This window comes from Bemisia tabaci, chromosome 7, assembly GCF_918797505.1.
Source record: "Bemisia tabaci chromosome 7, PGI_BMITA_v3".
Classification (NCBI taxonomy): Eukaryota; Metazoa; Arthropoda; class Insecta; order Hemiptera; family Aleyrodidae; genus Bemisia; species Bemisia tabaci.
The window spans coordinates 35,182,342-35,198,471 of record NC_092799.1 but is presented as its reverse complement, the minus strand read 5'-3'; the positions used below and the strand labels follow the sequence as shown (position 1 = coordinate 35,198,471).

At 36.4% G+C, this 16,130-nt stretch overlaps 1 protein-coding gene across 3 annotated transcripts; it reads left to right on the top strand.

Moving 5' to 3' along the window:
• Positions 1 to 779: 779 nt before the first annotated feature.
• LOC109032126 (cellular tumor antigen p53) lies at positions 780 to 15,653 on the top strand. Of its 3 annotated transcripts, none has more exons than XM_072302089.1 (7): positions 780 to 985; positions 3,204 to 3,285; positions 4,690 to 4,905; positions 6,280 to 6,460; positions 7,883 to 8,090; positions 9,528 to 9,708; positions 10,923 to 15,653. In XM_072302089.1, the coding sequence occupies exons 2-7, from the start codon at positions 3,238 to 3,240 to the stop codon at positions 11,079 to 11,081; spliced, it is 993 nt and encodes a 330-aa protein (XP_072158190.1). In that variant the 5' UTR covers positions 780 to 985; positions 3,204 to 3,237; the 3' UTR covers positions 11,082 to 15,653. The 3 variants fall into 3 exon arrangements, with proteins under 3 accessions (XP_072158190.1, XP_018899639.2, XP_072158191.1); XM_019044094.2 differs by having other exon boundaries at positions 780 to 989; XM_072302090.1 differs by lacking the exon at positions 780 to 985 and adding an exon at positions 1,019 to 1,130.
• The last annotated feature ends 477 nt before the right edge of the window (positions 15,654 to 16,130 follow it).

Sequence of the window (16,130 nt, the reverse complement as noted above, 5' to 3'; positions counted from 1 at the left end):
TTTCTGTAACACCAGCAGATAATCAATTTTTCAATTATTATAGCAAAGCGAAATTAAAAATACAACAAAACTAGTAATGAAAAAAACCCCAAATTCTTAAATCTTTACACTGAAGGAGAAGAGAGGGAGGGTCCATTGAGCGGTTGGTCCTGAGTCGGGTTTGGAACTGCGGAGCAAAGCGTATCACGTGGAACTGAACTCGGAAAACAAGACTGAAAAAAATCAAATTTTAAAATTTTCCCCCCCGGTAATTACAGTTCCCAAATCATAAACTGCAAGTCGTTATTATTACTCTGGTACAACTTTACATTTTTGGGCGTTTTTAAGCAGGAGAAGCGCCTTCTCTCCTGAGACCGGGGGGGGGGGGGAGTGGGGGGCTCCTGAGGGGGGGGGGAGGTGACAATTTCCTATGGAGTAAAATTAAAAAAAATGGAAAATAAACTGTACAAAATCCCCCCCCCCCACAAAAAAATAAAGCGCCCTCTCTAATTGGCACCTGTTTTATCTAAAATATCGTGAAACATTTCTATTTTAAGTCGTGATGGCAAAGTCTAAAATTTGAACTTCTGTCTCGCTGAGGTTCCATTCCTCATCCCCGTGGAATGGAGTTATACTTGGTAAACGGTGACCTTCTGCCTCTTCTGCCAAAGTGCCTTCAATTGATTTTGCTGCAATTTTTGTTACAGTCCAAGATAGTGCCAATCCTGGCCACTTGGCGCTACCGTACACCAGTTCGATAACCTCCTCGAAAACGTCGATTGTCGTTTGCCGCTCGTAAACAAACAACAACAACGTAAACTCCATATTCAGCATTTTCAATCCGGTACATGCACATGCTTGCTTATTTGTGGTCGTAAATCCATGTGACTTCGTTTTCGTCTTCGTCCAAACCTGTCAGAAGTGTCTTTCGCGAAGCAAGCGCTAAGTCTCTCGTTCCTCTAAATTTTTCATCGATTGAACGTACTCTACCATCATCTATCTCTCGGTAAGTAAGTATCCTCCTGAAGATTTCTCTTCAGCAGTTGCATCAGCCTTGCTGAATTTTAGGCCTTTCCACTCTTTACTCACCAGGACCAGTTCATGGATTGATATCTAGTCACAGTTCATGATAAGATCACGTTTTTTTAAAGGTAGGGGTGGACAACCTTGTCTCTGAAGTGCAATCTCTTTCAGAATGTCATGAAGAGTCGCTAGTACTTTGCAGCATTCTCTTTCGCACCTTCTTGGCCCCTTTGTCTCGACCTCTTCAATTGCATCTCTGTAATTACACGCTTAGAGCCTTCTGTTTCCAATTTGAATCATTTCTTACTTGTCAGTGAGAGCGTTATTTTGGAAGAAAACCAATCTAGCCTTCCATCATCTCTACCGCATGCAAGTCTTGCTCTAGACTTAGATGCTCCGAAACTTTGACCACTCAGTCTCTAGCATCTTCAACTTTGCCATTGAATCCATTAGTCTCATGTACATGAGCACTTTCAATGAGGAAGTATCTCTCTCTCAAATTAGGGATTACAGATTTAACATGCATTTAGGGAAGATAGCCTTAAGAACTTCTGATTTCTTCCGAGGCTTATTTAAATTTTGATCGACTTAGGAACTGTAATGTGTTCATTCACAGAAACCCTGACTTCTTGCACATCTTATGGGCCATTTGCTTAGAAAAGCGCTTTCCACTTCAATTTGCATTCAAATCAGGTTTAAGATTTCTTATGCCATCTGCTCTATGGATCTAAAGATTTGAAATGCTGCCGCTGCAAAATTGAACTAATTTTGGGTTGAACGCGCAGGTTGTTTCCATGTTTCTCAGGATTGTTTTCAGTGCGCTTCTCTTGATTTGGATAATGGAAGATGAATTCAATCCTTCCTTAAATGCTACTCTCGGTCTTACCTAGTATTATGTATATGGTAACTTTTGAGCTTGTCCTAAACTTCAGTTCATCTGCGGAGATAATTTAAATATGTCTCGTAAATTTTTGCTAGAGAAGGACTGAGTTTTCCATTTTGCTCATTGATAAGGGATTGATTTTTTGTAAAACCGATTAAAAGTCAGCATGTCTAGTAGATGCCACGTCACTTTTATATGCCATTATCATGGTTGACTCTTCGAGTACGAGGGAAGATTCTATCCCCTTGACTCAGGCACTAGTAGTTTTCTAATTTGATGTCAAAACAGAAATTATTTTGTCCGTTAGTTGGCAAAGGCATCCAACTTAAGTTTCTATTCCATGTATCTTTTTTTATAGGGTAAATATATTGTGTACGTAGTTTTTTAACATCAATGTTCAGGCATCTCCAGCTCTCATAAGGCTCTAGGTAACCAGCGTCACCCATCTCACAAGTTTTGATGAAAATCAGAACTTCACTTCAAATCTAAGAAAGATTCAATCTAACCCCAAGAATTTTTTTTATTTGCGCAACAGAGGAAATGTACGGAACCAGGTCAAGAGGCTTTGCTCCAGTTTAGCGATTTTTATTCTCTAATTATGTTTGAGGTTAGGGTTCATATCAAATCATTCTACGACCACTCCACAAGAGCTTAGACAGTTCAAACATTTCACTGAAATCTAAATAATGTCTTGTTCCTGTGTGACATGTTTGAGAGAAAACATTTGAATTAGGTCCTTTCATGGGGATGGGATTGACAGTTTTTTAAGTCTATATCTATCTTAAATGATTCCAATATAATTAATTGGGTGTGAAAGGATAAGTAGTATAAGTAGGATCGATAGTATTACCCAGACAAACCCTTCAAATCCACAACATGAGTCTCTAATGTGTTTTATTCTTTAATTCGACGGTGTAAGTCAGCAATCACATAATTCGGTTTGCAACGTTGCAGACTTCTTGCCATACTTACTTTAATTTTTAAATGGAAAACTACTCAATGAAAATTCTTTAAAATTGCCGTGATTTTTCTTCTCTGTGCGAAGAAAATTCCGCATAAACTTCAGGGAATGATGTAAATTTGTTCTCTTTTAAAAAAATAACATAGAGGTGGAGATTTCCAGACACAGCAAACGAGATATGTGACTTAGGGATTTACGCCGTCGAAGTGTATTTTGTAGGTAAAATGGTTCATTGATAGCTGAAAGACGTTTATTGAACAATTAATATGCTTGAAGGTTCAATCCTTTTTTTTTTTTTTTTTTTTTTTTTCTTGTCAGTTATTTTCTAAGTTGTCATATCTTGAATATTTGTTTCAGATTGCTAAAGATTGTTTAAAGCTGGCTATCAACAATGGAACTTGAGTGGCAGATGCAGCATGGTCTTCTGGTGAATGATAGCGTAAGTCAAAGGACCTATCTGATTTTTCCTTTTTTTTCTCTGTACAGTCAGGTTTGAGATGTACTTCATTTTGATTATAAAGTAAGATCATGAACAGGTTTGACTTTTTACACATTTTGTAATTGAATAAGTACCTACATTCAAAACCAATTTTTCCCTTTTAATAGCCCTTAGTAGGCTGGGGCGTCTGCGGACCAGAAGATGATAGTTGAGTAAAAAAGTTTCAACTGTGAAAGGCTTCCACAATTTTTAAGTTTAAAGAATTAAGTGTGATTCTTGCACTATTCGGAAGGAAAAAAAAGAACGGATCCGAGGACTTTTCACCCAAACGACAACCGCAGAATGGACCACTAGACAAGATACGAATTTGATCATTCTGATACATATTTCTTTACCAGAATTTCAAGTAGAACACGATTTTTGCATCAAAAATTACTGAAATGAATTCCTAACTAAGATATTAATGTTTTTTCAATTTTACATTCGTCGCACTACAACGGTTTTGGCAGGCTTCTCAATCAAACATTGTTCATTCCCCACCCTTTATTGTTCCAAGTGTAAACAATTTACTTTAGCTGAGCCAAAGCGTCTAGTGTAAACAATTTACTTTAGCTGAGCCAAAGCGTCTAGATTGAGGTTGCCATATTTTCGTATCACAGAGACTGCCTTGGTAACGTTTGGTTTGCGATCTGACGTATGTAGACCTTCGGTTTCCATGAGCGGGAGGTTTGAATCCACGCGCCAAGAAACATTTAATATCTTGGTTAAGAGTTAATTTCAGTAATCTTCGTTGAGCGAATTGTGTTTTTCGTGAAATTTTGGTTAAGAAACATGTATCAGAATGTTTAATTTTGTACCTTGTCTAGTGGTCCATTGTGTGATCTAGGATATTTTCGATCCCTGGGGAGTGATCGGTTCTTTTGTCTATTAGGTTTACAGTTAGTCTTGGCTTTTCATGCTAGAGTTATTTGAAAGAACTTTTAGACAGCAGTTTAAACCAGGTATTTGACTCTCTTCCTCTTAGCCACCAGTTTTCATGGCGTGGACTGCAGCAGATTCAAAAGGATCCAAAACAAGTTGTTCCTCCTAAAGATCTCTGATATTACTAGACCACTACTGAGGGAAAGTATTTTAATCTTTTGCAAATGGAAAGCATGTAATTGTCTTGATCAATGTTCAGGCAGTCAATACCCCTCCAGAAGTCTCTAAACATGAGATTTCGTCAGAAATGCCATCGTGAGGATTCCAGGCGAGTTTGGAGGGAATATTTTTTCTGTGCCCTCTGTATCTTTTGAAGATGACAAGGTTGCCTCATGAAAATGGTCCTCTGCAAAGAAAACATAATCTGTGAAACAAAGATCTATTCTGTTTTTCTTATTTTCATTGTCCCTAATTTTGTTTCAGACACAATCCATCCATTCAGCGTTTGATTCTAACTCTAACGACAACATGACTTATCACCCTCAGTCAAATGGCAATATGCAGATGATCCAATACAATTCTCATTCTTCTGATGGCATGACATTCAACTCACGCAAATCTTACATAAATCGTATCAAGACAGAGGTGGATTTTCAGTGTTGGGTTGACCCTAAAGAATGTACGACAGTGAACCAGAAAGTAAGTTCAGTCTGTAAATTAACATCCATACTTCAAAATCTTTGACCACACTGATTTCAGTTTGTGTCTTAGTCATTTCCAGAGATCCCCGAGAGATTTTCATCATTTTCTGCTATCGGCGGGTAGTAATTTATAAACGATCTATTCTTGTCCTCATATTTTCATATTGCAACCCAGGTCTTTCAGTGTTGTAAAGCAGCTCTCTGAGAGCAAGGCTTGCCGAAGGCTTAGTAATATACTTATGGGGAGGTTGGGAGCACCCCTTTCTTCTTATTCTCTCATCTACTCAGAAAAGAAGATATGGGGCCTTCTGCTATTTTTGAAACAGGAACATACCGAGGTTTTGACTGATACACGGTTAAGTTTGAACCAAGGAAGGGAAGTACTTGAAGTTTTCTTTCTCTACAAGACTCAATAGTAAGGACAAAGTTTTTTGACTAATTTCATGTCGAACATATTTTCTTTGGATTCAGAAGTTTTGACAGAAGAATATCCACCATTAATTGAAGTCAAATGCAACTCAGTACATTTCTGTTTACTTGTTCTTTATGTCAGAAATATTAGAAAGTTTCCACCTAAAATGTGTGTAGAAGCACAAGTAATATTTAAAAGTTTCTTCCAATATTCTTCCAACATAAGTTTCACAAGAGAATATCATGTTGAGGTTTTGTTAATCAGCCGTAGAATTATTGTCATTTTGATATGTTAAGATGTTTCTTTAAACATATTTTTTACTCACTCATTACACTCCAGTTTTACCCAGTGATAGGATTTATTTAATAGGCCCAACAGGTCCTTGAAATGTGACCTCAAGAGTTCTTTGGGATGAGTTTAGTTTTTTTTCAAAGATTGAACCCGGATCAGAATTTTTTTAGTGGGCCCCCTCTGTTTTTTAACTTCTGGTAAAACAATCTCCTAGATCATAAAGACTTTAAAATATGTTTCTGCATTAAAATTTCATGTAAAATGTGGGGGAAGCCTAAACATTTTCCAAAGCTAATTTATTGGAGGAATATTGTATTTGACCTTATCTCTCTCGTCTGACTGGGTCCGAGTCCAACACTAAAATGCCCCTGTAGTACTACATTAGGCTCGTGAGGCTGAGGTTTAAAGTTAAAGTTCCAGTCTGAACCAAAATTGAAACTGGGAACATTTTTACTGGCTTTAGAGTATTTTTTCTCTTTCTGATGCAACAGGCACAAATACATACATTTGTAGAATTATTTGGATTTTCTTTGCGAGGGAACATTTCCAAGGGTTGCTCATGGAAACTAACTTGAAAGCACTATTTGATGAATACTGGTCAAAATGATTGAGTGTAGAAATTTTTGTTTACTTAGATTTTTTTACAATTTGTTCCTTCTCTGATTTCAGTATTCCAAGATGTTAAACAAAATGTTTGTAGTACCAGACAAGGTACTGACAGTCAACTTCTCGTTCATAGATAATCATCCTGGGAGCCCTTATTATATAAGGGCTCAACCAACATTCTCCGAAAGCGAACACATCAAAGAGCCTGTGCGGCGGTGTGCAGGTCATCAGTTTGATGACAAAGGTTGGTGGATAGTAGCAATCTTGCCAATTTTCTCATATCAGTAATGGTAATCGCAGGGGGGCTCAGTGTACGCTCTTCCGTAATGCTGTAACTGAACCATCTTCAATTTTCATAACCTAGGTCTAATTTACTTTCCACTAGAGGAAAGATAAGTTAAAGGAATATCTCTTCTTGCACTCTCATGGAGGACTGATTGCAGTGTCTAGTGGTTCAAAAGTTCATCTGTTTTGACATATCTCAAAGCATTTAACCACAAATTAAAATTGTTCAAAATCACCGATGTTTAAAGTTTTGCTTTTACAAGCCCACTATTACGCTGCACAGCCCAAGGTACAGCAACAGGACTTGAATGAAAACACTTTGGTAGATAGTTTCATGGCTAGGAGGTTGATTTGCTCACAATTGTAACTACATTTGTGGCTGATGGCTTCCAGATACTTCAAAATTGATGAAATTTTCAGTGTAGGAGTCACATTTTGTTGAATATAAGAGGATCCTAAAACTAACAAAATTTTAAATCAGGTATTCAGACTTGTTTCCAAGAATAACAAAAAGGGCCGTTTGGAGCGCTGCAGATTATCATATTCAACTTACGCCTTTCTCCACTTGTCAAAACAGTTGAAAGTTTTGCTCAGAGGGCTGTAACTCGTCGAGGATTGATGTTCAGATTTTTCAACTTATGCATACTTCTTTATCCCTTACATGCCTGAAAGTTTCATTGAACCGTGGTGTTTAGGGCTGTATCTTCATAAACATGAGTTTTATCCCATTTGTTGTTTATTTTTTGTCCATTAGAATCCAAGAAAAAAAAAAGTCTGAGTTGATCCGCCCTTTTTATTTTAAAACACTGGAAAGAAAGTACTATATTGAAAATTTAAAAAGAAAAGCGGCTTAGTTAGTGCTTGATAGTATTTGCTCACGTCTTTGAAAGTGTGCCACGATCCTAAAAGTTCGAAAATTTTCCTTGACCAAAAGTTTTTTGCCTTTAGTCATGGTTTGCGGAGATATTCGCAATACTAGCAAATTTTACGATGACCTTATCAATGTGATATGAGCCAAATTTCAAATGATTTTTGTAGGAGATGCAAACTGGTGACTTCTGATCGACCCAGTACAGTTCCTAGTTGCTAGTCTATTGATTCAATTGTGTCTAAGTTAGGAAACAACAATGTAAATTTTTCTACTTTCTAACAAAATGTGCCATGTCCACTAGACCCCTTTGAATGGGAAACATCGAAAAGTCATGGAAAGATGATGAAACTTGGATGGATCTTTAAAACAGCTCAGTGTCTTTTCTATTCTTTTTCCTACTATAAAATTTCAGGGAATGCTCTTGAGATCTAATTATAAATCTTTAAGTTTTGGTTTTATTTTGTACGGAGTCCTTTTTATGCTTGACTTACTTGAATTTTTTTTTTCCAGATCCCAAGGCACCTCATGTCCTCCGTTGTGAAAGTGGGAACCCACTGTATCAAGAAATAGACGACAGGTGCAGCGTCTTGTTGCCTTTGCAACACTACAAAGCAATGAAAGTGTCCATTAAATACAAGTTTGTTTGCAAAACCTCTTGTAAAGAAGGAGGTATAAATAGACGACCAATTCATATCCTATTTACGCTGGAAGACGAGAGGTCAGTTCCATTTTTTCTAAATCTAATATTACGCTTGAGGCTAAAGTCTCCCTTTTAATTTCATCCAAATACTATCCTGTTCAGTGTAAAAACGTCCTCATTTATAATACAGTCCTTGCCAGGGTTTTGCGCATGTGCGCCCTTCTGGCCAGAAAATAGCACTAATAATATTGCAAAATGTGATGGCTATAAACTAAACCACTAACATGTGATATTACTGCAACACTAAAGCAATCTATGGAAAAGACCAATTAGACATTTTGCAATTAAGATCTACAGCTTCTGGCTCAGTTTAGTACGCGCCATTATGCCATTAGTTTCCCCATGCACATAAGTGTTTTTACAGACAAGTCAGAAATTTTAATTCCTAACTCCAAAATGTAGTCCAATGAGGTAGTTGCATAGAATTTTTTTAATTCAATTTCTAAAAGTTTGAGGTCTACTGAGTATTGAGGTATTTTTTAAAAAATTTCCAGTCACCGGAACTTGGAGAAAAAGCTCCTCCAAGTCAAAAGCCATTTGAAACGGGTCTTTTCCCACGCTTCGAAACTGAGTCTTAGTGACATCTCATGGTGCACACCAAGGTTCGCCCTATGTCAAATACCTGTAAATATGGTCTTTTCAAAAATTTGCGAAAAATCGATTTTTTTTGTCAAGACTTGATTTCTTTGCGTCTATGAGATTTTTAGGATTTGATTATTAATTTCAAAACAATTTTGAAAGTTCTCCATCATGATTTCTTAGTGGAAAAGGGAGTTGAAATAGAGCTTTTCGCGTATCTTCTGCCGCTGCTAGGAGCCGTGCGGTCCGTCGGATTTGGGTTTGCCCGGACTGCTTCAGCAGTGTTCAGCTGGAGGTGGGCTCACCAGGCGCTGGTGGCGCTGGTGACCAAAAATCGCAACAACACCATAACATAGACTTATTCTTATCACTTTTCTAATCTCAACTAGCGCTGTGTTTGAGTTTATGACCAAGATACGGTTCTGAACACCTTCCGGCATGATTTCCGACAGTATTTCCCGAGGAAAAAAGATAATTTAGACACTTTAAATAGCTCATCATATCATACTTCGGCTCGGTAAACACACGGTCGAGAAAGGGATGATGGCGGTGGGCGGGGCCTTGTATACCAACTGACATCACAGCCAATTGAAATCGTTTATTTCTTACTGCGATTTTGCAACTTTTTATCGAGCCTTTACGAAGCTTTCGACTCAATTTCGGAACCTGCACATGCGAAAAACGGTTTTTTCGCGAAAAGTTCTGCCAGAAACAGTCATCAAATCTGAAATCCCAGCTGCATGCAACTAGCCCATTAATGCTCAATTTTGATATGATTCACACAACCAGGCAACAGTATTTTTTCTTTGGAATATTTTTTTTTTCCAACGAATAAATTCGCTTAAATTCTGATGCTTGAAATATTCTGTTTCTCAGGATGACACCCCTAGGAACGTGCAGTTTGGAAGTGCGTATCAGCTCAGCTCCAGGCCGTGACATGGAAAAAGAAGAAGCGGCAAAGGAGAGCGGAAAAATTTTAATTCGGAAGGCTCAGAATCCTCGTAAACGGAAAATGTCCATGCCGAAGGACAGTAATGTTGAAATAATAAAAGAAACGGTGAGAATTACAAACATTGTACTTTTTAGCTAGTCTTAAAATCTCTTGAAAGGACAGGGGTATCAATCATAAATCATCGCTGAGGGTCATTATTTGATTGACTTTCAAAAGTGAGACCTCCGTCAGGCTTCGGTACATCGTATTGCGGTATTATCCAGTCTCAGTTTGATTTGAAAGGAAATGTCCATTTATTCTAGTTGATGAATCCGCACACTAGAGCGCTCTACTGCTTTCAATCTTGAATGAAATCTATTTTCTCATAGATCCTCAGGTAAATGACACTCTCTGATCCTTTCACTTCTCGCTGCCAACCTTTAACTGGATGTCTGCCCTCCTTTGAGAGGGACCTAACCGAACATTTGTTTGGGAAACTAACCATCTGCCATGTCCATACCAGACTAATTGCTTGGTTTTGTTATTGTGCACAGTATCATTCTCAATTCTTATTATCTCTTGCATTTTTTCGTAACAAACATGTTCTTTTCGCCAAATTCCTACCAACCTCTGCCGAGAGTCCATATCTGTTGTCCTTGAGATTAATTTAATTCTCTCTCAACTGCTAAACCTCAGCACTTTTTTCCGTTTGTGAGACTCTGCCGTTCAGACCCTATTTTCAATATTCTCCCACTGATTTTCAAGTCATGTACTCGGCACCCTCTTTGTCCTGCACCACAGCCACCTGATCATCAGCTGACCAGGAAATATTAAGTGTCACCATATTCCAGTGGGACGCGCATACCTGCATATCTCCTTTTATCATACTTACATGTTACCTTAAATGATGTTAGTCACAGGCGACATTTTTGCCTCAGTTGCCCTGTTACTAAAAAACTTACAACTAATCCTCTGTGATATCTAACTCTAGCATACTACAATGGAATATCCTTGACATTGAGCACAACCAAACTTGGAAAAGAACTCTTGAACCAACAATTTCAGCTAGTTATATGCTAATTTTTGAGTTGATAAATGGAGCACCTTTTCCTCTCAGTTCTAATCTCATTTTCTATTTACTTTTTTAGTGACAGAATAGGACCAAGAGATCCCTTATCATATGCCATGAGCAACTTGCTCAGGCCTTCAAAAGTTTCCAGTAAAACTATGAAAGTCCTTGTTTTTGGTCTTGTAAAGCTGTCATCCAGTTGTTCAATGTTTTCTATGTTCAAATCTATTATAAATGATTTTCTCTAATTTTTTCAAAAAAATTGTTTCAGTATCATCATTTGCACAATAATTTACCGCTCAAAGCAGAATTTTTGGGATGGCTCTACCGATCATTAAGTGTTCAAACTGACGATCCGGAGGAAGAGAGGTTAATAAACGAGGGATTGAAATCTCTCAGTCGACTGACAATGAACTTCAAACAGACGTAATTGTAGATATTTTTTCAATTTTTTATTTTTATTTTTATTACTATTGAAATATTGTTACTATTACCATGTTCTTTCGTCTCATTACTTATCGTAGTTATAGTCAACTACACATTTGTTAACACTTTTACCGCCTGATAAAATTCGTCCTTTTATATTTAAGATAGCCTTCTATGGCACCCCCACTCAGGAACTGATTCAGTAAGACTTAGTAAAATTAAGAGAAAAGCCTTTTCTTTTATTTTTTTAAACTTTTGATATTATTGAAACCAGTGATTTGAATCCTAGAATGTTAGCAGTAGACAAGAAAACAATTATTCCTCACTCCAAATTTTCCTAACGAACTCAATTCAATCATACCAGTGTGCTTTTTGTAGACACCTCTTTTAAAAGAGGCGTAGACAAGTGCTTTATCAATGAGCATTTTGATCAATTCACAGTTTCCTGTGCATTTTTAATTGGCATTTTGGTCTTTTCACAGCTTTCCTTGCATTTTTAATCGGAATTTGGGTCATTTCACAGTTTTCCAGCATCATTTGATGGATAAATGGGTCTGTTACATGCTAAAGATACAGCCAAGTAAAGAGACTTTCTACAGGTAAAATCGCACGAAAGTCATGTTGGACACTTGAAAAAAGTCTGAAATCCACACCTTACCATGCCATCTGCGTAGTTTGTAGCACACGTTTTCAAATTTCCTGTGACTGGGGGCAGATTTCCTTAGGGGCCAGCAATCAGGGTTGCCCAGAGAGAGACTTGTGAAAACGCAATCCAAGTACACTCACAATCTTCGGAACAGTTACAAATTTTCTTTCAGGTTTCAATAATTGATTCAAAGCTTTTTACTCTGCAAAAACAGAAGTTAAAAGGAAATAAACACTTGGGAACGACTAAAAAACATACCTATAAAAAAGTTTGCTGTTTTGTTTGTTTCTTCGTATTAGGTTTTGTGACCTCACCGTCTTTGCAATTTTGGTTGCCAGTAACTAAAAAAAAACAGCCAGCAAAAACTTGAAAAAGTATCTACAAAACACGCAGATTGCACACTAAGGAGTGGATTTCCAACTTTTTTTTGTGCAATTTCACTTGCATAAATTCGATTCAATCTGCTGTACCTTTCGCAAGCAGCAGACCCATTATGGTTAGATTAGTGTTTAGTGAAAGATTTTCAAAGCTCTACGCTCCATGACTCCTCCAGAAAGGAAAACTCTGTAAATATCTGTAATTCTCTCACTTCCTCGAGAAATCTTATTTGTTATTGATATGATCAAAAATTTCTGAACTTATGACACTGGTTATGCAATCGATATTGTAATTTTCCTTGTCTTTAATTTTAGTTGAATTTCAAGGCTTATTTGTGCATTACTGATGAAAACCGGTGCTACAAAAATTTCGAATTTTCCTTTCCAGGAATTACATTTTCTCTGGGCCCAGCACTATTTTGTTGAATTTTATATGTAGTAATAGAATAGATAGCCTTTTTCACCTGTTACTTTTTCACATCCCCAAGTGTTCTAACTTAAATTGTTATTTTGTATCTTTGTAGGTATTCTTATCATGTTTAAGTGCTTTATAGGAGTCCATAAATTTCAGACAGAAGAAAAAGAAATTTATATTTTATCATTTCCTTCAATTGATTCTCTTGGACATTTTCTGTGATTCAAAAACTCTTTTAACATAGTTCATTTTACTCACTCAGAGCATGTCTTCGAGTAGGCAAATATCTCAAAGAAGTAACTGCATTTTTTACTCTGATTTGAAGTGTTCATTGTACTTAACACATCCACTGCTAATATATATTTGCCAAAATGTGCCTATCTGTTATTTCCATTTTCAATTCAACAAACAACCTGTTCCAAAAGCAATCCGATCAAGTACATGAGTACATCAGTTCATGAATCGCATAATGACTTGACGCACTGAAAGCTCAGTGTCGCGGTTTTTTCTGCCCCAGGAATTTGTAGGCTTTGTATTTAAGTACCCAATTGTGTTAATTTTTCTCCTATTCATTGAATGTTTTTGTTTTTTCTCCATAATTGTAAGTGAATATTTGTACTTCCTATAGGTACGAACAACTATTCTATTTTTATAGGTGTAAGTATTGTTTTTGTATATTCGAACGTATTCAAAAAAATTTGTATGTGCTTGTATTGTCAATTTTCTTCAGAGATAATTCTTCTGCAATTTTTCGGAAATCTTTGGTGATGTTTTTCACGATGGGGACTTCCTACCTTTTCGACTCTCAACCTTTGATCCGCTCAGGAAAATCAAAGACTGCTAATCCTATGTAGCATCACATAGTATTTTTTTCCACTGGTAAAAACGATCCTCGTCTGTTATACCCAAGTAACCTTTTGAATTATGACCGAAGTATGCCAATTCGTTTCAATTGTGCGGAACGTATAAATTCGTATTTGTTCACTCACTTTTTGAACTTGGAAGGTAGAAAAACGTTTTGAAACTCCTTAATCATAGACTCAATTTATTTGAGAATTTCGTAATTGCTTTTCATCTCATTCAAACAGTCAATTTTCAATGCTGTAAAACCTTATATGTAGATTGAACTTGTTGCTATTTATTCTGCTTAAGTTTTTCATGTTTTCTAAATTGTTTATCCCCTATGTACTTGTTATTAATTTTGCTCATAAGCTGTTGTTCTTTGTAATAGTTCTGGTTATCACTATGATTTTATATTATTAATATGTGAAACAGCTTTTAAGCTGGTTTTCTAAATTTCTTAAACAAATTTGTTGTATCATAATCACAACTTTGAAATCTCTGAACCTCTAGTAGGTGGTTTGATCACTGCTCCAATCAATTCTGAATGCTTAGTATCGTTGTCAAAATCATGAACTTACCTTGCGTAAGTGAATGCCATCAAAGTAATGACATAAATTCTCTGCAACTAAATAATCTAATTTTGCTGAATCTGTTTTTTTTTTTCTCAGGTCTCAACTGTTGAAACTCTAACTTTTAGTAACCAAAGATACATGTTTACAAAATCATTTGTACTACGTACTCTCACATATCATTGTACCCACCAAGAGAATATTTTCTAGAACTATTTCTGCAATTTACTGTCAGGAGCCGTTCACAAAATACGTAACACTCGTAGGGTGGGGTGGAGGTTTGAGGAGAGCTTTGTGCCCTTTTGTTTTCACATGTTCCTTTAGGATAAAGACGGGACCAAGACCTACATTCTCCAAAGCATTACGAGGGGAAAGGGGGATTGAAAAATCTGAAATTTATTGTTTTGCATATCATGAACGGCTCCTGTACCTTTCATTGAACAGCCAACCGATAAAATTTGACAACATTGAAGACTGATCATCCCTTCGGATTCTGGATTGTGCCGGGTCCGAAGGAATAAGATGGTTAAACTGTCATATCCACGCACAGATTCGCCACTTTTTCTCATGATCACCAAAAAAAAGAAGAAGAAAAAAAAAAAAAACTGATCATTTAATTTACTTCTTTTCAAGCAGAATTTGAGCGTCTTACATTGCATATTTCGAGAGTAAGAATTCTCAGGCTAATTTGCTGTAAATGTGTTTAATCAAAGTTTCAAAAGTTCTCTGGTTGGAATACTAATTATACTTAATACTCTAAATAGAAGCGCTAAGGCATTTTGAATAATCATCAAAATAATATTAATTTTAAGGATGTGCAAGGAAAATCTCTGTCGTGTACACTAGGAAGTGTAAAATTGTGTTTTGTAACCAAGGATTTAAAACGAATGTACTGTCTTCATTTTTGTCCTCCTCACTGTTCATTTTTGAGGAATGAGAAATATTTAGTTGTAAAGTCGAAAGTGATGGAGCTTAAAATTCGATTTTGTAATTTTTGCTGTGAGTCAGAGTGAACAACTTTTCATTATTACCTTCACTTCGTAAGATTCATCTCGCAAATGCCAATATCGTTTCTCTTTTCTTGTGGATAAACTGGGAACTTTTCCTGATTTTTCACAAAATTTGTCATAGCCCAAGCAGATTTTAATGGGATTATACCCAGGCCCAAAGAAATTTTGAATGGCTGAATTTCTCCCCAAATCATGAATTGACTAGGCGGGTTCTCACCGTACTTTTTCTTAAAATTTTTCATATTTTCAGAGTTCTTCTCTTTCAAAAATGTCCTCAGTGAATTTATTGTAGGTATCTCTCTGCATTTTTATCATAATAACTTCTATAGTGTGAAGTTTTGTAATTAATAATACAAATTCATCAATAATTAGGATATAATTTAATTTCTAAGGGAGGATCCTTTGCAATCAAATTATTCCTTCATTTCTTAGAGTGGCAATCAGTAGTTAAATGGTGCTGATTTTTCATGCCTTCCAGAACACCAGAGTTCAAATTTTTTTCTTGAATGTACTTATTCTTAATTAATTAATGTCTTTAGAATTCAGATTGTGTAAACCACTTTTATTCGATAGTAAGCATCTCTGTTTTTTCTTTGCATTTTCCTCTCGTGCCATGAAAAGGAAGAAAAGATGCTATGCTCCAATACATGTTTGTGTATACTTAATATTAGTTACTATCAGTATTTTTCTATTTATTAAATTTTTTAAAGTATCTACGCCTGGACTTACTTTAATTATTTTCTGCCTTTAATTATGAAAAAAAGCTGCTTAGGAAGGTGAAAGTGCTTGGGTCAAAGGATGTTGCACCCAAAGAATTGAAACATCCTTGTCTTCAAAATGTTTAATTGGGTATGATTCAAGAACTTTCGAGATTCCAGTAATTTTTTTATCCCTGTCTGATGCTTTTTTTGAGTTATTGAGCATGGAATGTGCAGGTTTGTTAGTTGGCAAAGCAATTGCAACAAAGACGGGAGACAGTAATGTAGTGTTGAAAACTGAGAAGGAAGAATAAAAGCGTGCTTGTACCTCTTAAACTCGCTTGTTGCCGCTGACTGGGATTACTGCTGCTGTCTTGTCAACTAACCAATACTCGATGGGCTCTAACTGCTCCCACCTTGATCTCTGCCAAGGCAACTCAAAAACGGCATCATTAAAGGGGGATTATCACGGATCTAAGAAGTACTTTATTAGCA

Coding starts and splice junctions, on each gene's coding strand:
- LOC109032126 (XM_072302089.1), top strand. CDS start 3,238: ATGGAACTTGAGTGGCAGATGCAGCATGGTCTTCTGGTGAATGATAGC. Junction 8,091..9,527: donor TTTACGCTGGAAGACGAGAG/GTCAGTTCCATT, acceptor TCTGTTTCTCAG/GATGACACCCCTAGGAACGT. Junction 9,709..10,922: donor TTGAAATAATAAAAGAAACG/GTGAGAATTACA, acceptor AAATTGTTTCAG/TATCATCATTTGCACAATAA.